Source organism: Labeo rohita, chromosome 19 (genome assembly GCF_022985175.1).
Source record: "Labeo rohita strain BAU-BD-2019 chromosome 19, IGBB_LRoh.1.0, whole genome shotgun sequence".
Taxonomy (NCBI): domain Eukaryota; kingdom Metazoa; phylum Chordata; class Actinopteri; order Cypriniformes; family Cyprinidae; genus Labeo; species Labeo rohita.
In genome coordinates, this window is record NC_066887.1 from 8,075,012 (window position 1) to 8,091,030 (window position 16,019).

At 37.1% G+C, this 16,019-nt stretch overlaps 1 protein-coding gene across 3 annotated transcripts in view; it reads right to left on the bottom strand.

Moving 5' to 3' along the window:
- Positions 1-16,019, bottom strand: part of gabbr1b (gamma-aminobutyric acid (GABA) B receptor, 1b) — a 180,222-nt gene that overhangs the window by 64,940 nt on the left and 99,263 nt on the right. For all 3 annotated transcript variants that reach the window (XM_051136851.1, XM_051136850.1, XM_051136848.1), the window contains exons 7-9: positions 10,261-10,421; positions 2,805-2,939; positions 85-255 (exon numbers count right to left, since the gene is read on the bottom strand). In XM_051136851.1, the coding sequence (XP_050992808.1) occupies positions 85-255; positions 2,805-2,939; positions 10,261-10,421 (467 nt within the window). The remainder of the gene's footprint in view (positions 1-84; positions 256-2,804; positions 2,940-10,260; positions 10,422-16,019) is intronic.

A 16,019-nucleotide genomic window follows, 5' to 3' on the forward strand; every position in this document is an offset into this window, starting at 1 on the left:
ACCATCTCCTAAACACTGATCAAAAAGTTTAAGTTGCACGATTATTGCTTTTAAAACACCTGTACTTGTGAACATGTCACTTACAGAAGTGAAGACTTCAGTGGTCTGCTGGATGGTGGCGATCTTGGTCCACTTCCACTTCTGGAAGAGTTGCACTCGGGTGGGGTTGTGCAATGTGGCTGAGGGGTGCGTGCGGAAGAAGGTGGGGAATCGCTGACGGTTGGAGAGTGCTGGTGAACTGGATCCGTAGGACAACTGCAAGCAAATATCAATGGTCATGAGAAACGAGCAATAGAAATACATTCACACATCTCCACTGTACAGACACTGAGACCTTCGAAGGAAAATTAGAAACAAGCTAGTGAAGAAAAATGTGCGATAAATTCACCCGTAGGAATACCAGTACCCAAGGGGCTAAATTATCTCCTGCTGGGTTGATCACAGTTCACTCACAACAGCTTTATTTAACATGGGGAATAGTGTGCGAGTCAGCCTGTGATAAAAAGTTAAAATCCAAAACAGAGGTGTAAAAGGAAAGAAAAAAAGGGGTTTAAATTGTAACCTTTCCTGTTTTAAACACAGCACTGAAATCAGTCAGTTAAATCAGATGACGGCAGAGGGTTTTTAGCTATTTTGCCAATAACTCAATGTCATTCCCAGATGGGTTGAGATGTTGTTGAGTGACAGGTCTGCTGAGGGGGTGGAAAAAGGGAGGGTTTCAAGGCCAGCGGGGGGATATATAGGTCAAAACTCATATGTGAAGAGAAAAAGCTCTCAACAGATATAAAAATAGAGCAGAACATGAAAAATAAAAAGACTGATTCTCAAAAAAAAAGATGAAGATGAGGCAGTGGGAGTGCACTTCAAAGACGAGCCAAAAGCGAAATAAAATGACATAAATATCTGATCCAAAATGTCTGGAAGCCATTTCCCTGATTTCGGGTATTTGAACGAAGTGCCGCATGTTCTGAAATGGGAATGCATTTAGGTAGCTCATCTTTGCTGTGGTATAACGTTTTCAGCAGTGAAACCTGTTGGATAGTTCAGTTTGTGATGAACAGAGTCATACAGAAGCCATAAAAACCAAACACAGGTGACTACAGGTATGTTCACATGTAAATTTAGTGAGATTATTTATTGGATTGGATTGGAATTACATATAAATCATTCACATCCTTTCTGATCAACCTCTTTACCTCAGAAAGACTGACAAACTAAATAAATTGCTGTGGACTGTCAGTGACTGGCTTATGTTTTTGAATGTATTCTCTGTAAATATTGATATAGCCTATGCAATTAATTCAATAAATTAAACAGAAAATTATGTAATTCATTTGATTAAAAAGCTTAATCAATTGACAACCCTAGTTTTGATTTTACTAACAGTACTAACTTTTTTTTTAAAGATGTTTAAGTCTTCTCCTTTGCTCACCAATACTGGATTTATTATATTGTTAAAAATTATTACAATTTAAATAACACATTTTAAATTTTAAAACACTACCAGTCAAAAGTTTTTCAAAAGATTTTTAATGTTTTTTAAAGAATCTCTTTTGCTCTTCAAGACTGCATTTATTTGATCCAAAATACAAAAATACAAATTACAACTAAAAATCTTATTCCTGTGATCAAAGCTAAGTTTTCAGCATCATTACTCCATTCTTCAGTGTCACATGATCCTTCAGAAATCATTCTCTAATATACTGACAAATAAATCAGAATATTAGAATGATTTCTGAAGGATCATGTGACTGGAATAATGATGCTAAAACTTCAGCTTTGAAATCACAGGAATAAATTACATTTTAAAATATATTCAAAAAGAAAAGTTATTTTAAATAGTAAAAATATTTCAGAATTTTACTGTTTTTGCCCTACTTTGGACCAAATAAATGCAGGCTTGGTGAGCAGAAGAGACTTCTTTAACAAAAAAACTGATATGGTAGTGTATATTTTAAAATATAATTTATTCCTTTAATGCAAAGCTGATTTTTTGACTCCAGTCTTAAGTCTCACATGATCCTTCAGAAATCATTGTAATATGATTATCTGCTGCCCAAGAGACATTTCTTCTTATTAATATTGACAACAGTTGTGCTACTTAATATGTTTGCAGAAAAATGTTTTAATGTTTTGTTTTCCAGATTCTTTGATGACTAAAAAGTTTGAAAAGAACATTTATTTAAAATAAATTTTTTGTAACATTATTTGAAACTGATTTTTTTGTCTTTACTGTGTTTTGACCAAGTTAATTCATCCTACTGAATAGTAGTATACAGCTGTTGTTGTTGTTTGTTTGTTTGTTTGTTTTTTCACTAAAAAGAACATCTTACTAACCCCAAACTTTTGAACAGTAGTGTATATACTTAGATATAATTGTATATATTTATGCATGCATTCACATAGTCTTCAACAGTTCAAATAATGAAGAAACACATATTCTAAATAAAAAGAAACTCTGAAACCAACATTTCCCAAAATAATTAAAAAAGTGAGACATGCTATAACTGTCTCAACCCTCTGGGTGCAAAATAGGGTGTTAATTTCATAACTCTTGTGTTTTTCGCTACATTCTTTCAACAAACAATCCTTATTGAAATCTGTGAATTCACAGCCTTCTCTAGGCCTCTTCGGGAAGTTTTTGCTTCCCTGATATATAACTAATAGGCAGAACCACCTCATTTCTACAGTTCCTACAGGTACTGTATAAACTATATCAAGTCAAATTTTCACTTGCCCATCTGAAATGAGTTTTTCTCATCTGTGAACATTTAAAGCGAGATCTGATGAAGAAGAGAACTCACCACTATGAGGTTCCACATGCGCGCGGCCTCGGCCACCAGCGTGGACACAGAGCTGCAGCCCGGCATCAGGACGATCTTTATGGGCTCTGTGTACAGCAGGTCATACAGCAGCTTTGTGGCCTCACCTGGATCACACTGAGAGCAGAGAGAAAAACAACTTTAAATATATAATCTATATTCAGATTTGAAGCACAGCTGTCACTATTCATGAGGCATCCTGTCACTCAAAACACGCTCAAAACTGCACACCTCGACAAAAAAAGCACACATTTCACACTCTATATACATTCACTGCTCCAGTATATGGAGAGACTTCTTCATTTCATACTGAATCACATACGTAGAGATAAATATGCATGGGAAAGCAGAACAGAGAGGAGCAGAGACAGATAACGCAATAAACACATACAGAGGACAGCTGGAGTCCTCCAAGGACACATGCATTTGCTTATATATACACCAAAAAACAATGTTTGTTTGCTAGACATGTACTCTCATCAGTCTTTAACCCGACGCTGACAATCAGCATCTTTTTTCCCCCATTTGTCTTAAAATTACTGTCAATGAGAAATCAATATCTCATTTAAATGATAATAGTAGGTTAAAGCCACAATTGATCATGTGTTGAGAGCAAACTGAGTTTCAGCCAGTGGCCTTGAGCACAGCCAGCATTTCTAAAGCTGGGCTTTTGCTGCTGTTGTTTTGGGAACAAAGAAAAGCTTAAACAGGAGCAAAACCTAAGAAGAATAAAAACAAACATGCGATTAAAATGATTCAAGGCTTGATTGGTGCAATCACGTAAATTCAATTGGCAGACCCCTGTAGCGGCTGACTGCTCTTTACTTACTGGCGTCCTTTTCCCGACACATCTCTATTTCTGTGTCTCCCGAAGCTTTTAATTTCTTCTGAAAATGCTGCTAAATTACTCCAATTATTTCAATTGCAACAAAAGAAGCATTTTAGCGTGAAACTGCTTTTCTTTTCAGAATTACAATGATTTCCTGTGAAAAGAAAGAAATTAATGTGACACCCCACATAGTTAGACTAGAGAGTTTCTCTATTGTGGACACATGCCTACACACTCTTTTTAATAAAGTAAATAAAATGAGAATGATTGTACATAATGTGTTCAGGCATAAGGTAGGCTATGTCCTCCAGAGAGAGTCGTGCCGCAGACTCTCTCCAGACTCCCTCGGGGTTGTCAGCAGAATCATATCCCCAGAATGGAGACTTTGTTGGGGCTCTAAATCTCCTCCCTGTCCTGACTTTTCAACCCTGAGGGAAGCCATGCGTGAGTCTCACTCTTTAAACGCACCTGGGTCCCACTGAATCAAAACAACTACAAGAACTGAATTCTGATTTTTGACTGATCGTGTAAGGTACTAACTAAATAGACTTTTTAAAAAAATAAAATACCTTTTGCTCCTTCCAAAAGTGTCAGCATATTATATCAGCATATTAGATGATTTCTGAAGGATCGTGTTACACTGAAGACTCTAGTAATGATGCTAAACATTCAATATTACATTTTAAAATATATTCAAATAGAAAACAATTATTGAACAATATTACTGATTTTGTGAATTAAATGCAGTCTTATAAATGCAGACTTATTTCAAAAGTAACATAATATTTTGCCAACCTCATGCTTTTGAACAGCAGTGTATAATTATTAATTAACATTATACAAACATCCAATTAGTAAGTGAGTCAAATGTTAACTGCTCGGATGGATTCAGCAGATTCAGTTCATTAGAGTGATGCAAACTTGTGTCTGATTTCATTAGTCTTTTTGACCGATTCATTAAAAGAAGTGACTTATAACATTCATTTGTTCTTAAATCGTACCACACTCGCTGGTCTGTATGTTTGTTTCTGCATGCAGTCACAGTGAAGACAACACAATGGAAAGACAGTCAGCTAAAACATTTTTCTTTGCCATGGGTACTGTAGAATAGAAGTGCAGCAAATATTAGTATAAGAGAATATAGGTACTAGGATTGCTTTACTAAATTCACTAAAGCTTATCAATAAACAAATTTAATTCAGAGACGTTATTAAAAATCTTGTCTCAATACACTCATTCTTGTGTGTTGGAGGACAAGAAAGGATTGCAAAATTAGTTTAATGACACACTCTTTAGGAAACTTAATTGCCTAATTAAAAGCACATAAAATGATCAGGATACTAAACAACATAGTATTCTTGCAACTCACACAGTAGCAAAAAGTCGTGTTCGTTTGGGAATGGATAAACCAATAAAATATATACTTTGAATACATTACATGTCGCCTTGAGTAACATGTAATGCCAGTATTGCCCATCCTATTTCACAAATATTCACTGACAACCTTTTTCCATGAGTCAGACAAATCAGATCATTTAAACACTAACTGTAACTATCTTAACATACAATATCATTGAAGAAAACGTTAAGACTAAAATGTAATTAAAAATTACATCCTCCATATCTAAAATCTCTTATTTTCTTCAACATGAAGGAGAAGAAAAAATATAGACTTCCATGAGTATTCATGCTTAAGGTTGCCAGATGTGAAAAATTCTGCCCAGTGTTTTACTTAAAGGGGTCATCGGATGCCTATTTTTCACAAGTTGATATGATTCTTTAGGGTCTAAATGAAAAGTCTATAATATGCTTTGGTTAAAAATTCTCAATGGTTGAGTAAAACAACACCCTTTTTACCTTGTCAAAATAAGCTCTGCAAAAATCATCCTGTTCTGGCTGAGGCTGCTTTAAATGCAAATGAGCTCTGCTCGCCCCGCCCCTCTCTTCTCTCTGTGGAGTGACGAGCATGTTTACTTTAGCCGCATTTAGCTGCGTTTAGCCACTAAACTTGCTAACTAGTACATTATTAGGAAAGGCGATTGCAAAGATTCATAAAAAACCCCTTATACTTACTTCTGCTGTTAGTGAAGCTGGATTAAGAATCATTCGCGCGAACATAGACGGATATATGTAGATCAGGAGGCGTATTCCCTTCACAAACAAACGTAATCTACTGCATCTTCAGCGGCTCAGATATCGGGAGTAAATGACGACCACTATGTTCATTATTACATCTATGAACACAACACCTCAATCGCTCAGTCGGAGATATTCTTGTCTAACTTACATCCCTGCTCCAGCATCAAAACATGGAGGTTGGACTGTTACAACTGATCTGAGGTAAGACGCTCATGTCAATCAGCTATCATGGGAGCGGCCTCTGTTGGTGTGACGGCACACCGACAGGCATCTGAGAACGGCTCGATTTGAAAAAGGAAATATTATTTTTACAGATTAATTAAAAACCACTGCATAGATTTTTTATCGTTATAGGGTAGATTTGTACATACACTGCCAACACACATTAATGTTCAAACAACATGTAAAAGTGAACTTAGCATCTGATGACCCCTTTAAAATCTCGCAACCATGCGCATGATCTCTGTCTACACTGTGGAAAAAGTGCTGAACTAAAAAAGTCACAAAAAGTTGAAGTTTAACAATCTTCATTGAGATATTCTGCTCAATCTCTGTGCCACGATATAAAGTTTCGTAAAGTATTTGCTGTTGTTGTTTTAATAGAAAAACAAGAATACAATTTGGAATTTTTAAATTAAAGAGATCACCTAAAAATGAAAATTCTGTCATTAATTACTCACCCTCATGTTGTTCCAAACCCGTAAGACCTTCGTTCATCTTTGAAACACAAATTAAGACATTTTTGATGTAATCTAAGGGCTAGGATTTTCAATGCTTTAGCTTTTGAGAGAAGCTTGAGTTTCCCTAGTTTTCATAATGTAGAGATTGCAGAAATTATTTTCATAATTTAATAAATTTAATAAATAAATTACCTAGACAAGGTAAAATAAACCATGTGTATGAGTCGACATTCTCTGTATTTGTGCTTATAGGTGAAAGTCCAGTATTTCTGATTAAATTTCTCAAATGTGACCCTGGACCACAAAATCAGTCGTATTACTTTATTACGTCTTTTACTTTTCATATAATTACGAGTCAGTTAATCAGCAAATATAAAGTTCAACTCCATTCTCATCAATAACGTCAAGCTCCTTCAAGAATTAACAAATCAATGGGAATAAATCATTCCTTGTATATAACTTTCTTGGCTGATAGAACGTGGCAGAACGCCATTACATTAGTTGAAAAACTTTTGATCGAAGTTACCGATATGCCCACAAAGACTTTCATTAACAAAAACCATGATAAAAAAATATTCATTGACAAGCTTTTTCCATGAATAAGATAAGACGACACTGACATCATTAAATACCAACTGTATCTCAACATGCAATATCATTGAAAAAAAAAAATTGAAACTAAAATGTAGATTAAAAATGTCCAACATAAAAGAGATAGAAAAATATAGACCTCTGCAAGTTTTTATGCTTGAGGTTGCTTGATTTTAAGAGTTAAAATTTCCCATCAGAGCTTTTCTCTAAAAAAAGACACATTTTCTACCCAGTGCTTAACTTACAATCTGGCAACCATGCATATGGTCTCTCTCTACACAGTGGAAAAAGTGCTGATGAACTGAAATCCTTGACAAAATGCTGGAGTTTAGTGATCTCCATTGAGATATTCTGCTTAACCTCTGAGCAACAATATAAAGTCTTTATTTTGTTGTTGTTTTAATAGAAAAACAAGAATACAATTTGGAGTTATTGAAATTATTGGGATAGTTCACCCAAAAATGAAAATTCAGTCATTAATTACTCACCCTCATTCCAAATCAATAAGACCTTCATCATCTTTGGAGCACAAATTAAGATATTTTTGATAAAATCCGAGAGCTTTCTGACCCTACATGCACAGTAACACAACTACCACGTTCAAGGCCCAGAAAGGTAGTAAGAACATCAATTAAATGTGACATTAGTGGTTCGACCATAATTTTATGAAGCTACGAGAATAATTTTTGTGCAAAGAAAACAAAAATAACAAATTTTTTAAACCTGTGTCATGGTAGTCTTGTGAACACGCGTCGAAGACTGACACAGACGAGAAGAAACTGTTGAATAGTCGTTATTTTTGTTTTCTTTGCACACAAAAATATTCTTGCTTCATAACAGTACGGTTGAACCGCTGATGTTGTTCTGATGTGGACTATTTTATAGATGCCCTTAATACCTTTCTGGGCCGTAAAATATATCAGCTGCATTGCTGTCTATACAGGGTCAGAAAGCTCTCGGATTTCATCCAAAATATCCAAAATTTGTGTTCTGAAGATGAACAAAGGTCTTACAGGTTTGGAACGACATGAGGGTGAGTAATTAATGACCGACTGTTCATTTTTGGGTGAACTATCCCTTTAATATTAGGATTTTCAATGGTTTAGCTTTTGGGAGAAGCTTCTGACCTTTCCAAGTTTTCATAAAGTAGAGACTGTGTTAATTTATTTGATAAACACAATAAATCAGGAAACTAGACAAGGTAAAATAAAGCATGTGTATGAGTCGATATTCGCCTTATTTGTGCTGATGAAAATTCTCAAATGACAGCAATCATGATTAGTAATCACAATTATAATTTTGAGCAAAATAACTGTGATTATCAGTTTAACCATTATGCAGTATGACTAAAAAATTTAAGTTTTCATTGCCTAAAACTAGGGTAAAATTCCCAGCCTTTTAGTCAACTAAAACGTGACTAAACAAAAACAGGATAGGTTGACAAAATATGACAAAAACTAAAAAGGGCATTTAAGACAAGCCCAGTCTTGTTAAAAAAAAAACTAACAAAATTAAAACTATGGACCCTACAGATGACGTGTTTTCATTTAGTATTAGAGTAAATGGGAGTGTAAAAATACTTGCTGTAGTTTCTGTTCATGACTATACAAATATACCAAACTACACAAATGTTCCAAACCTAACTTCCACTTCTGAGAATCCCGGAAATGTAAAAAGTGTCCATTTCACACTCCAATTTCGATGACAGCTGTTCTAGAGTCAGTTTATTTATACTGACTCAACAGCACTGAAAACACTAAGAACAGGGGACTTAAGCGTCTCTTCCATCAATCAAATCAGTGGATGAACAAACCCCAAAAACACATTAGTGACCCCACGGCGCAAATGTTAAGGCCAAGTGATCTCACATCGGGGCTCTGGGGAAATCAGGCACAGGTCCATACTAATAAGCCAGTCCCCGTCGTTCCATCCCCATCGCCCCGCGGAGAGCACCGTCCTCCGCTCCAATCAGAGCGGCCCAGAACCACGCTGGGCGCAGGTTTAATGAGACTGTTCTTTCTGTGGCTCAGGAGGGAACATCTGAGTCTGAATACCTAAAACCCAACTCAGATGAAATGTTCCTGCTTGCCTTACACCTCCTGATGACACAGCGCTTTTCTGCTCTCTAAATGTAGCTGTCCGTGGTGCTGAATCCTAATCAGACGCGGTTCTCTGCATGAGCGTGTTTCTGTGCGCATGCATTCATTCGGATCCGCAGGGGTCCTGAGTACATCCACCTACCGCTGGGGATCAGAAACGATGCTCTCAATATGTCCGAGTGCAGACGGAAGAACGGCACTTCGTACGTCTATAGTCTCACACCATCCGGCTAATTTCTCCCATTTATCCATCTGCCTCTGTTTATGCAATAATCATAAAGGGCCGTGTTTTTTCCGTCTTTTGTCAGAGCAATCTGTGGCCTTATGTGTTTGTTTGAACAGCAGTGGTCTTGGTAACTGTTGTCATGCCAACCTCCACCCCCAGTCTTTCCTCCTTCTCCTGTATCTTTGAAGCGGGGTTCCAATGCAGACCCGTTCCGACCAATCACGGCGAAGCTCTTAGCAACACCGAACAGTCACAGAGAATTAACTGTTTGCGCTCTGCATGTATCTGTACGTCTTTACTGTCTAAAACTCTGGCTTGCACTCTGCATATGTGTGTGCGTGCGTGTGAGAGAGAGGCAGTATGCATTGGCATCTCTTGTGCGGGGGAGGAGGGACGCAGGTGGGAAAGATGGAGAGAAGTAGAGAGAGAGTGAAGCAAACGGAAAGATATGAACAGGGAAAGCGGAAAGTATGAATAGATTTTTGCCAGCAAACCTCAGGTGACAGCATAACCGACGAATAATATAACGCTGTCAAAACATTCCTCCGTGCAGCTTTAATGAAGTCACACTGAATCAAGTGCAAATTCCCATTTAAAGAACATTATGTTCATTAGTGTCCACCAAACCCATATTAGCATACTACAGCTGACCTAATATGCTGTAGTAAAATGTAAATTTGCTCAGAAACCTCCTGTGAACACAAATCTTCAGCAAGCAACTGATAATGACACTCCACACTGTTAAATAAATAACATCAACAGCAAGTAAACACTCTTATGGAATGACTAGTTCGGTGCACACTCAATTGCATACTATCAAACAGTTCACATAATGGAAAGTAATTAAAGAGGCTCACATGCAGTGCTCACTTACCATACTGTCATAGTAGATTAACTCAAGCTCATAATCCGGAAGAATATCCGTTCTCTTGTTCACCAGATCCAGGGCCATTTGGGCAGCAGGGAGACAAGCCTGGCCGCCGGGCCATCCGCCGCTCATCGGGAACAGGGCTCCGATGTAAAGCTTCTTCTTGCCTAGAACCGGGCAGGACCAGGAAAACAGTAAAATAAGGGTGGCCAAAATAAAGTAGGAAGTTGATAGCAAGCGCCGTCCTCTGCTGTGATGCTGCCAGGATAGTTTGGCCATAGTGGGCATGAGTGTGTGCCAACACAGTTTATGTTCCTGATGTAATTTTACATGAAGGGCAAAGCTGGAGGCTGTTAAATTTAACTTTCATAAAAAATATTTTGGACGGTACAAATAATCATGAAATTATTTATTCAAAATCTCACGTTACACCTTTAATATACGTTCAAATGCACTAAAATACACGTTTACATTTTCTTAAGACAAAAACATAAACACAACATCGATAGCTATTCAAAGGCATGTGGTTTTGATTGCTAATTAACTAAAACTATTAGCGTCTCGTTATTGTTTACATTAGCGAGTGTTTACATGAACGGTTTTTAAATGTGAGTTTCAAAGTTTTAAGTAACCGACATTAAGCTCGCAAAGTCAACTGACGTTAAAAGTTAACGTAACGTTACAAACAGTCTACAACTGCCGGTTAAAATTAAACATTTACGCGTAATAACGTTAACGAGCGCAAGCGCTAAAAACAATAACAATCTGTCGTTGCCTCAAAGAGTTTTTCGTTATACTCACGCTTCTCCCGAACCCGGAACGAATAGCGCAAAGAAATGAACGTTACATGTTTGTTTACGGAAAGCGCAGTGTTACAGACGATCCACGAGAATCTTCTGTGCGCGTCTTTAGACGATACGAGAATTCGGAGAATTCGGAGTGGAAACCGATTAGCGCCGAAAAACGGAAGATGTCTGTGTGGCTGCTTGGTATAAAATCCAGTACGGAAACAAAAGAAACGATAACGAAATCACAGCAGTGAGTGAGCGTGTGTTATGTTCGTTGGATGCAGCAGGAGACAGAGGGAGAGAGAGAGAGTGTGCTGGTTTATAGAGAGAGACTGTGTATGTGCGTGTAAGAGAGAGAAACTGTGAGAGAAAGAGAGCTAGTGTGTGGGGCTCATTTTCCTTCTCCGTTTCACAGAGCACTTTGAATTTGCAATCCCTTAGCACAACCACTCTGGTTTATTAGCTACCCACCCATCTCCCCACCTCCTTTTCCGCCAACGACACCCATACATCCACATTTTTCTTTCTCTGACTGTCTGTTCCTCAGAAGTTAATTCCAAACATGTTTATTTAATCAAAGTGGGTTATGACGGCACCTCATATTCATCCTGTCACAGTTTAGTCTGTTTTCATGTCACTTTCTGTTGTTGTTTTCAGATCAGTGTAAGGATTGAATGCATCCTGAACCATTCTAGACATTCTGCTGTACACTACATTATGAATCACATGCTTCGTTCCTCTCTCCCACACACCTTCATCTCTACTTCACCATCCATTTCCAAACTCCGAGCCACCGCTCACACTAATCCTGCACCTTACAGCAGATACATCGTGGTAAACAGGATCCATAGAGGATTGACTACGTGTGCCCGACTGTAGTCTTCAATAATGTATGTCCAGACTGATGGGCTGACACGGATCCTTCGCTTCCTCTAACTCTCATCCTCACCTTCCCCCGAACCCAATGTTTTTCCTCCGAGCCGAGTGCCATTTTTCTACACGTTCAGTGGCTTTGGTAACACGTTCGGCCTCTCACTAATCCTGAGAGTTGATGAGAATCGCTCCAGCGATATATCTGTTTTCTCCTGCTTGGTTTATTCCCAGCACACTCTTGACTGATCTTGCAACTTCTCCTTCTGCAAAAACACAGCGCGAGCCCGGTTACATCACATCGATACTCAAAGTTAGGCGTGACATGGGCCATGATCAAGCAGACTTGGAAATGAATAATGAAACTCTAGCCAGGAACACGAGATAGCGCTTTCGTTAGATGCCTTGGGAAATTCAGATTCTTACGCCGATATATTTTCTCTGACATTCTGGCACAAAGCCGATTAGCGATTCTGGAATCTACATTTTTTAAAACAACAAGAGTTATTTTTTTTTTGTAAGTGAAGCACTTTAGGCTCAGTGGAGATGGAATAGCTGCAGAGGTTTCGAGCCACCTTTCTGTTTCTGTCTCTCACAAACCGTTTCGATTTTCACATTCCCTCCAACATTAAAACCCAGAGGCGCTGGTTATATATCAGAGAACTGGTATTAGCTTAGCAGCTGCTGCAAGTACCCTGAGGTTGTGCCACAGATGAAATACACCCCTGTATGTGTGGCGCATGCAGAGTGGCGATTAGCCTCCAGGGTGGCGCTAGCACTCAATTCCAGACCAGTTTACCCAAAAGCAATTAACTTGTAAGAGAGACCTCAGTACTTCATGAAATTAGATGAGCAAGTTCAACATATGATTCTAAAGAAGCACACCAACTTTAATGTAGATTGGCCTATAGGGAGTGCTATAACAGATATGAAGGTAAAAATTGTACAGTTGAGGTCAAGTTTGCATACAACTTGCATCTGCAAAATAGAAGGGATCATACAAAATGCATGTTATTGTGTATTTAGTACTGACCTGAATAAGATATTTCACACAGAAGACGTTTACATATAGTCTGCAAGAGAAAATAATAGTTTAAAAAAAATTTAAAAAATGACCCCGTTAAAAAGTTTACATACGCTTGATTCTTAATACTGTGTTGTTACAGAATGATCCACAGTGGTGTTTTTTGTTTAGTGATAGTTGTTTATGAGTCCCTTGATTGTCTTCTTGAACAGTTAAACCGTCAGCTGTTTTTCTGAAAAAGGTCACACAAATTCTTTGATTTTCAGCATTTTTTAAAATTATAACCCATTCCAACAATGACTGTATGATTTTGAGATCTATCTTTTCACACTGAGGACAACTGAGGGACTCATATGCAACTATTACAGAAGGTTCAAATGCTCACTGATGCTCCAAAAGGAAACTCAATGCATTAAGCTGGGGGGTGTAAACTTTTGGAATTTGAAGATCAGGGTAAATTGAACTTATTTTGCCTTCTGGGAAACATGTAAGTATCTCCTGTAGCTTCTTAAAGGGCTGTACTAAATGAAAAAAAAAAAAAAAAAGATATTGAGGTGATATAAGAAAAATGTACACATTGTTCAAAAGTTTACACCCCTGGCTCTTAATGCATCGTTTTTCCTTCTGGAGCATCATTGAGCATTTGAGCCTTCTGTAATAGTTGCATACGAGCCATTCAGTTGTCCTCAGTGTGAAAGGATGGATCTCAAAATCATACAGTCATTGTTGGAAAGGGTTAAAATACACAAAAATGCTGGAAACCCAAAGAATTTGTGGGACCAGAAGGACTTTTCTGAAGAACAGCAGACAGTTTAATTGTTCAAGAAGACAAACAAGGGAATAATGAACGACTATCACTAAACCAAAAACATAGGATCATTCAGGTAACAACACAGTATTAAGAATCAAGTGAATGTAAACTTTTGAACATGGTCAATTTTATAAATTCAGCTATTATTTTCTCTTATGGACTATATGTAAATGTATTTTATGTGAAATATCTTATTCAGGTCAGTACTAATTAAACAATAACATGCATTTTGTATGTATTTCCTCCTATTTTGGTAAAATAATTAACATCTTGCAGATTCTCCAAGGTGTATGTAAACTTTTGACCTCAACTGTATATTTCTATGGTAAACTACTTGATTTGCTAAAATTGTGTTTTTCATCTCTGAAACTTGGTAGAATTGTAGTACTCTTGCAGAGATCAAAGGATCAAATGTTGCAGTGATCAATACAAAAAATGGAAAATATACTTTAAATATAATAAAGTGCACCAGAATTTTCTACAGACAGAACATAATCAAAAAACTTGCAATGGTTCAACAAAACGTTTGAAATTTACTTAAGACTATACAGTAAATAAGTAAGTGACTGTCTGGAAATACTGTCCATATGTTGTTAACTCGCCTCTTCTTTAGCCAATTAACACTTTGATGATTCATTTATTATTAAAATTATTCACACTTGTTCTTATGAAAGGGATTCTGATCTAATTGGTATGCTAATATTGATGCTGCTGCCTCTGGCTGAGCTTCAATTGCCAACCATCCAGACAGGCCAGTGATATTATCTGGGGGGAAAAAAATAACTAAATACATAAATACGCCATGAACAATTTTTGTCTATTTTCCATTGATTTCCTCTTTGATATATGTAAGGGGTGTCCAATATTTCTGGAGGGGCACCTTTCCACAGAGTCAATGAAAGTTTGTAGCAATCCTTGCTGGTTAGGAAGGAGATGCTGGTGTGAAAATAATCCAGGCTTTCTTACTTGTACCAGCATGTCAGAATGCATATTGTTATTTTTGCAGTATACAGTAAATATACTGCTGGCACTCAATCCAAGAGCTTTCTGACCCTGCATAGACAGCAACACAACTGACACATCCAAGGCCCAGAAATGTAGTAAGGACCAGTGTTGGTGGGTAACGCGAGTTACATAATAATATTACTTTTTTCAAGTAACTAGTAAAGTAACGCATTACTTTTGAATTTCTAAGAAAATATCTCAGTTACTGTTTCAAATAAGTAACGCCAGTTGCTTTTTTCCCTATTTATTTATTGACAAGTCTCCTGTCAGGAAATTGGGAGTAAACATGATGTTACTGTATTCTAGACTAAATGTGAACATGCATTAATTCATCTCACTCACAAAAGCATTGCTCAAAATGAATAAAAACAGCTCAGAATATGACGCAACCCTGAAATAATTAAATATGTTAAATAAAACAAATATCCTTTATGTATTTAATCCCATTTTATTAACCAGTGTCTTTGCTGCTGACCTTCAATGTTGCAATTCAACCATACTAATAAGCAAAAATTACTTCAGATAAACTAACATTTGTGCTTCATTTTTTCATAGCTGAAGAGTGATCTCATGCATAAATGTACTTTTCTTTCAGCCTGAGGTGAATTTATTTTACTTTTGTTGTAAAAGGGCTTTTACATTAGAATCGTTTTATATTAAAAACAAAGAAGCAAGCCCTGCCCAGATTCAAAAAGTAATGCAAAAGTAACGTAACACATTACTTTCCATAAAAGGTAATTAAATAACGTAATTAGTTACTTTTTCAGGGAGTAACGCAAAATTATAATGCATTACTTTTAAAAGGACATCATTAAAATAGTCCATGTGACATTATTTTTGTTTTCTTTGCACAAAAAAGTATTCTCGTTGCTTCATAACATTATGGTTGAACCACTGATGTCACATGGACATCAGTGTCCAATGTCCTTACTACCTTTCTGGGGCTTCAACGTGTCAGTTGTGTTGCTGTCTATGCAGAGTCAGAAAGCGCTTGGATTTCATCAAAAAATATCTTAATTTGTGTTCCGAAGATGAACAAAGGTCCTCCATCTGTGTCAAAATCTAAAAGATAAATATTCCCTTTTACAGTCCTTCTGTTGTGTCTTTCTCTGCATTTGCTTTAAGAGAACTGAGTAGCATGTCCCGGGCTGCTCGTAGTAGGATCTCGACACAGCAGACTGCATGTCACCAGAATTAGTATGGATATCCGCACATGCTTTTTGAGAAGAATGTCAAGGTTGAAGGCGACTGGGGGAATATGAAGCAA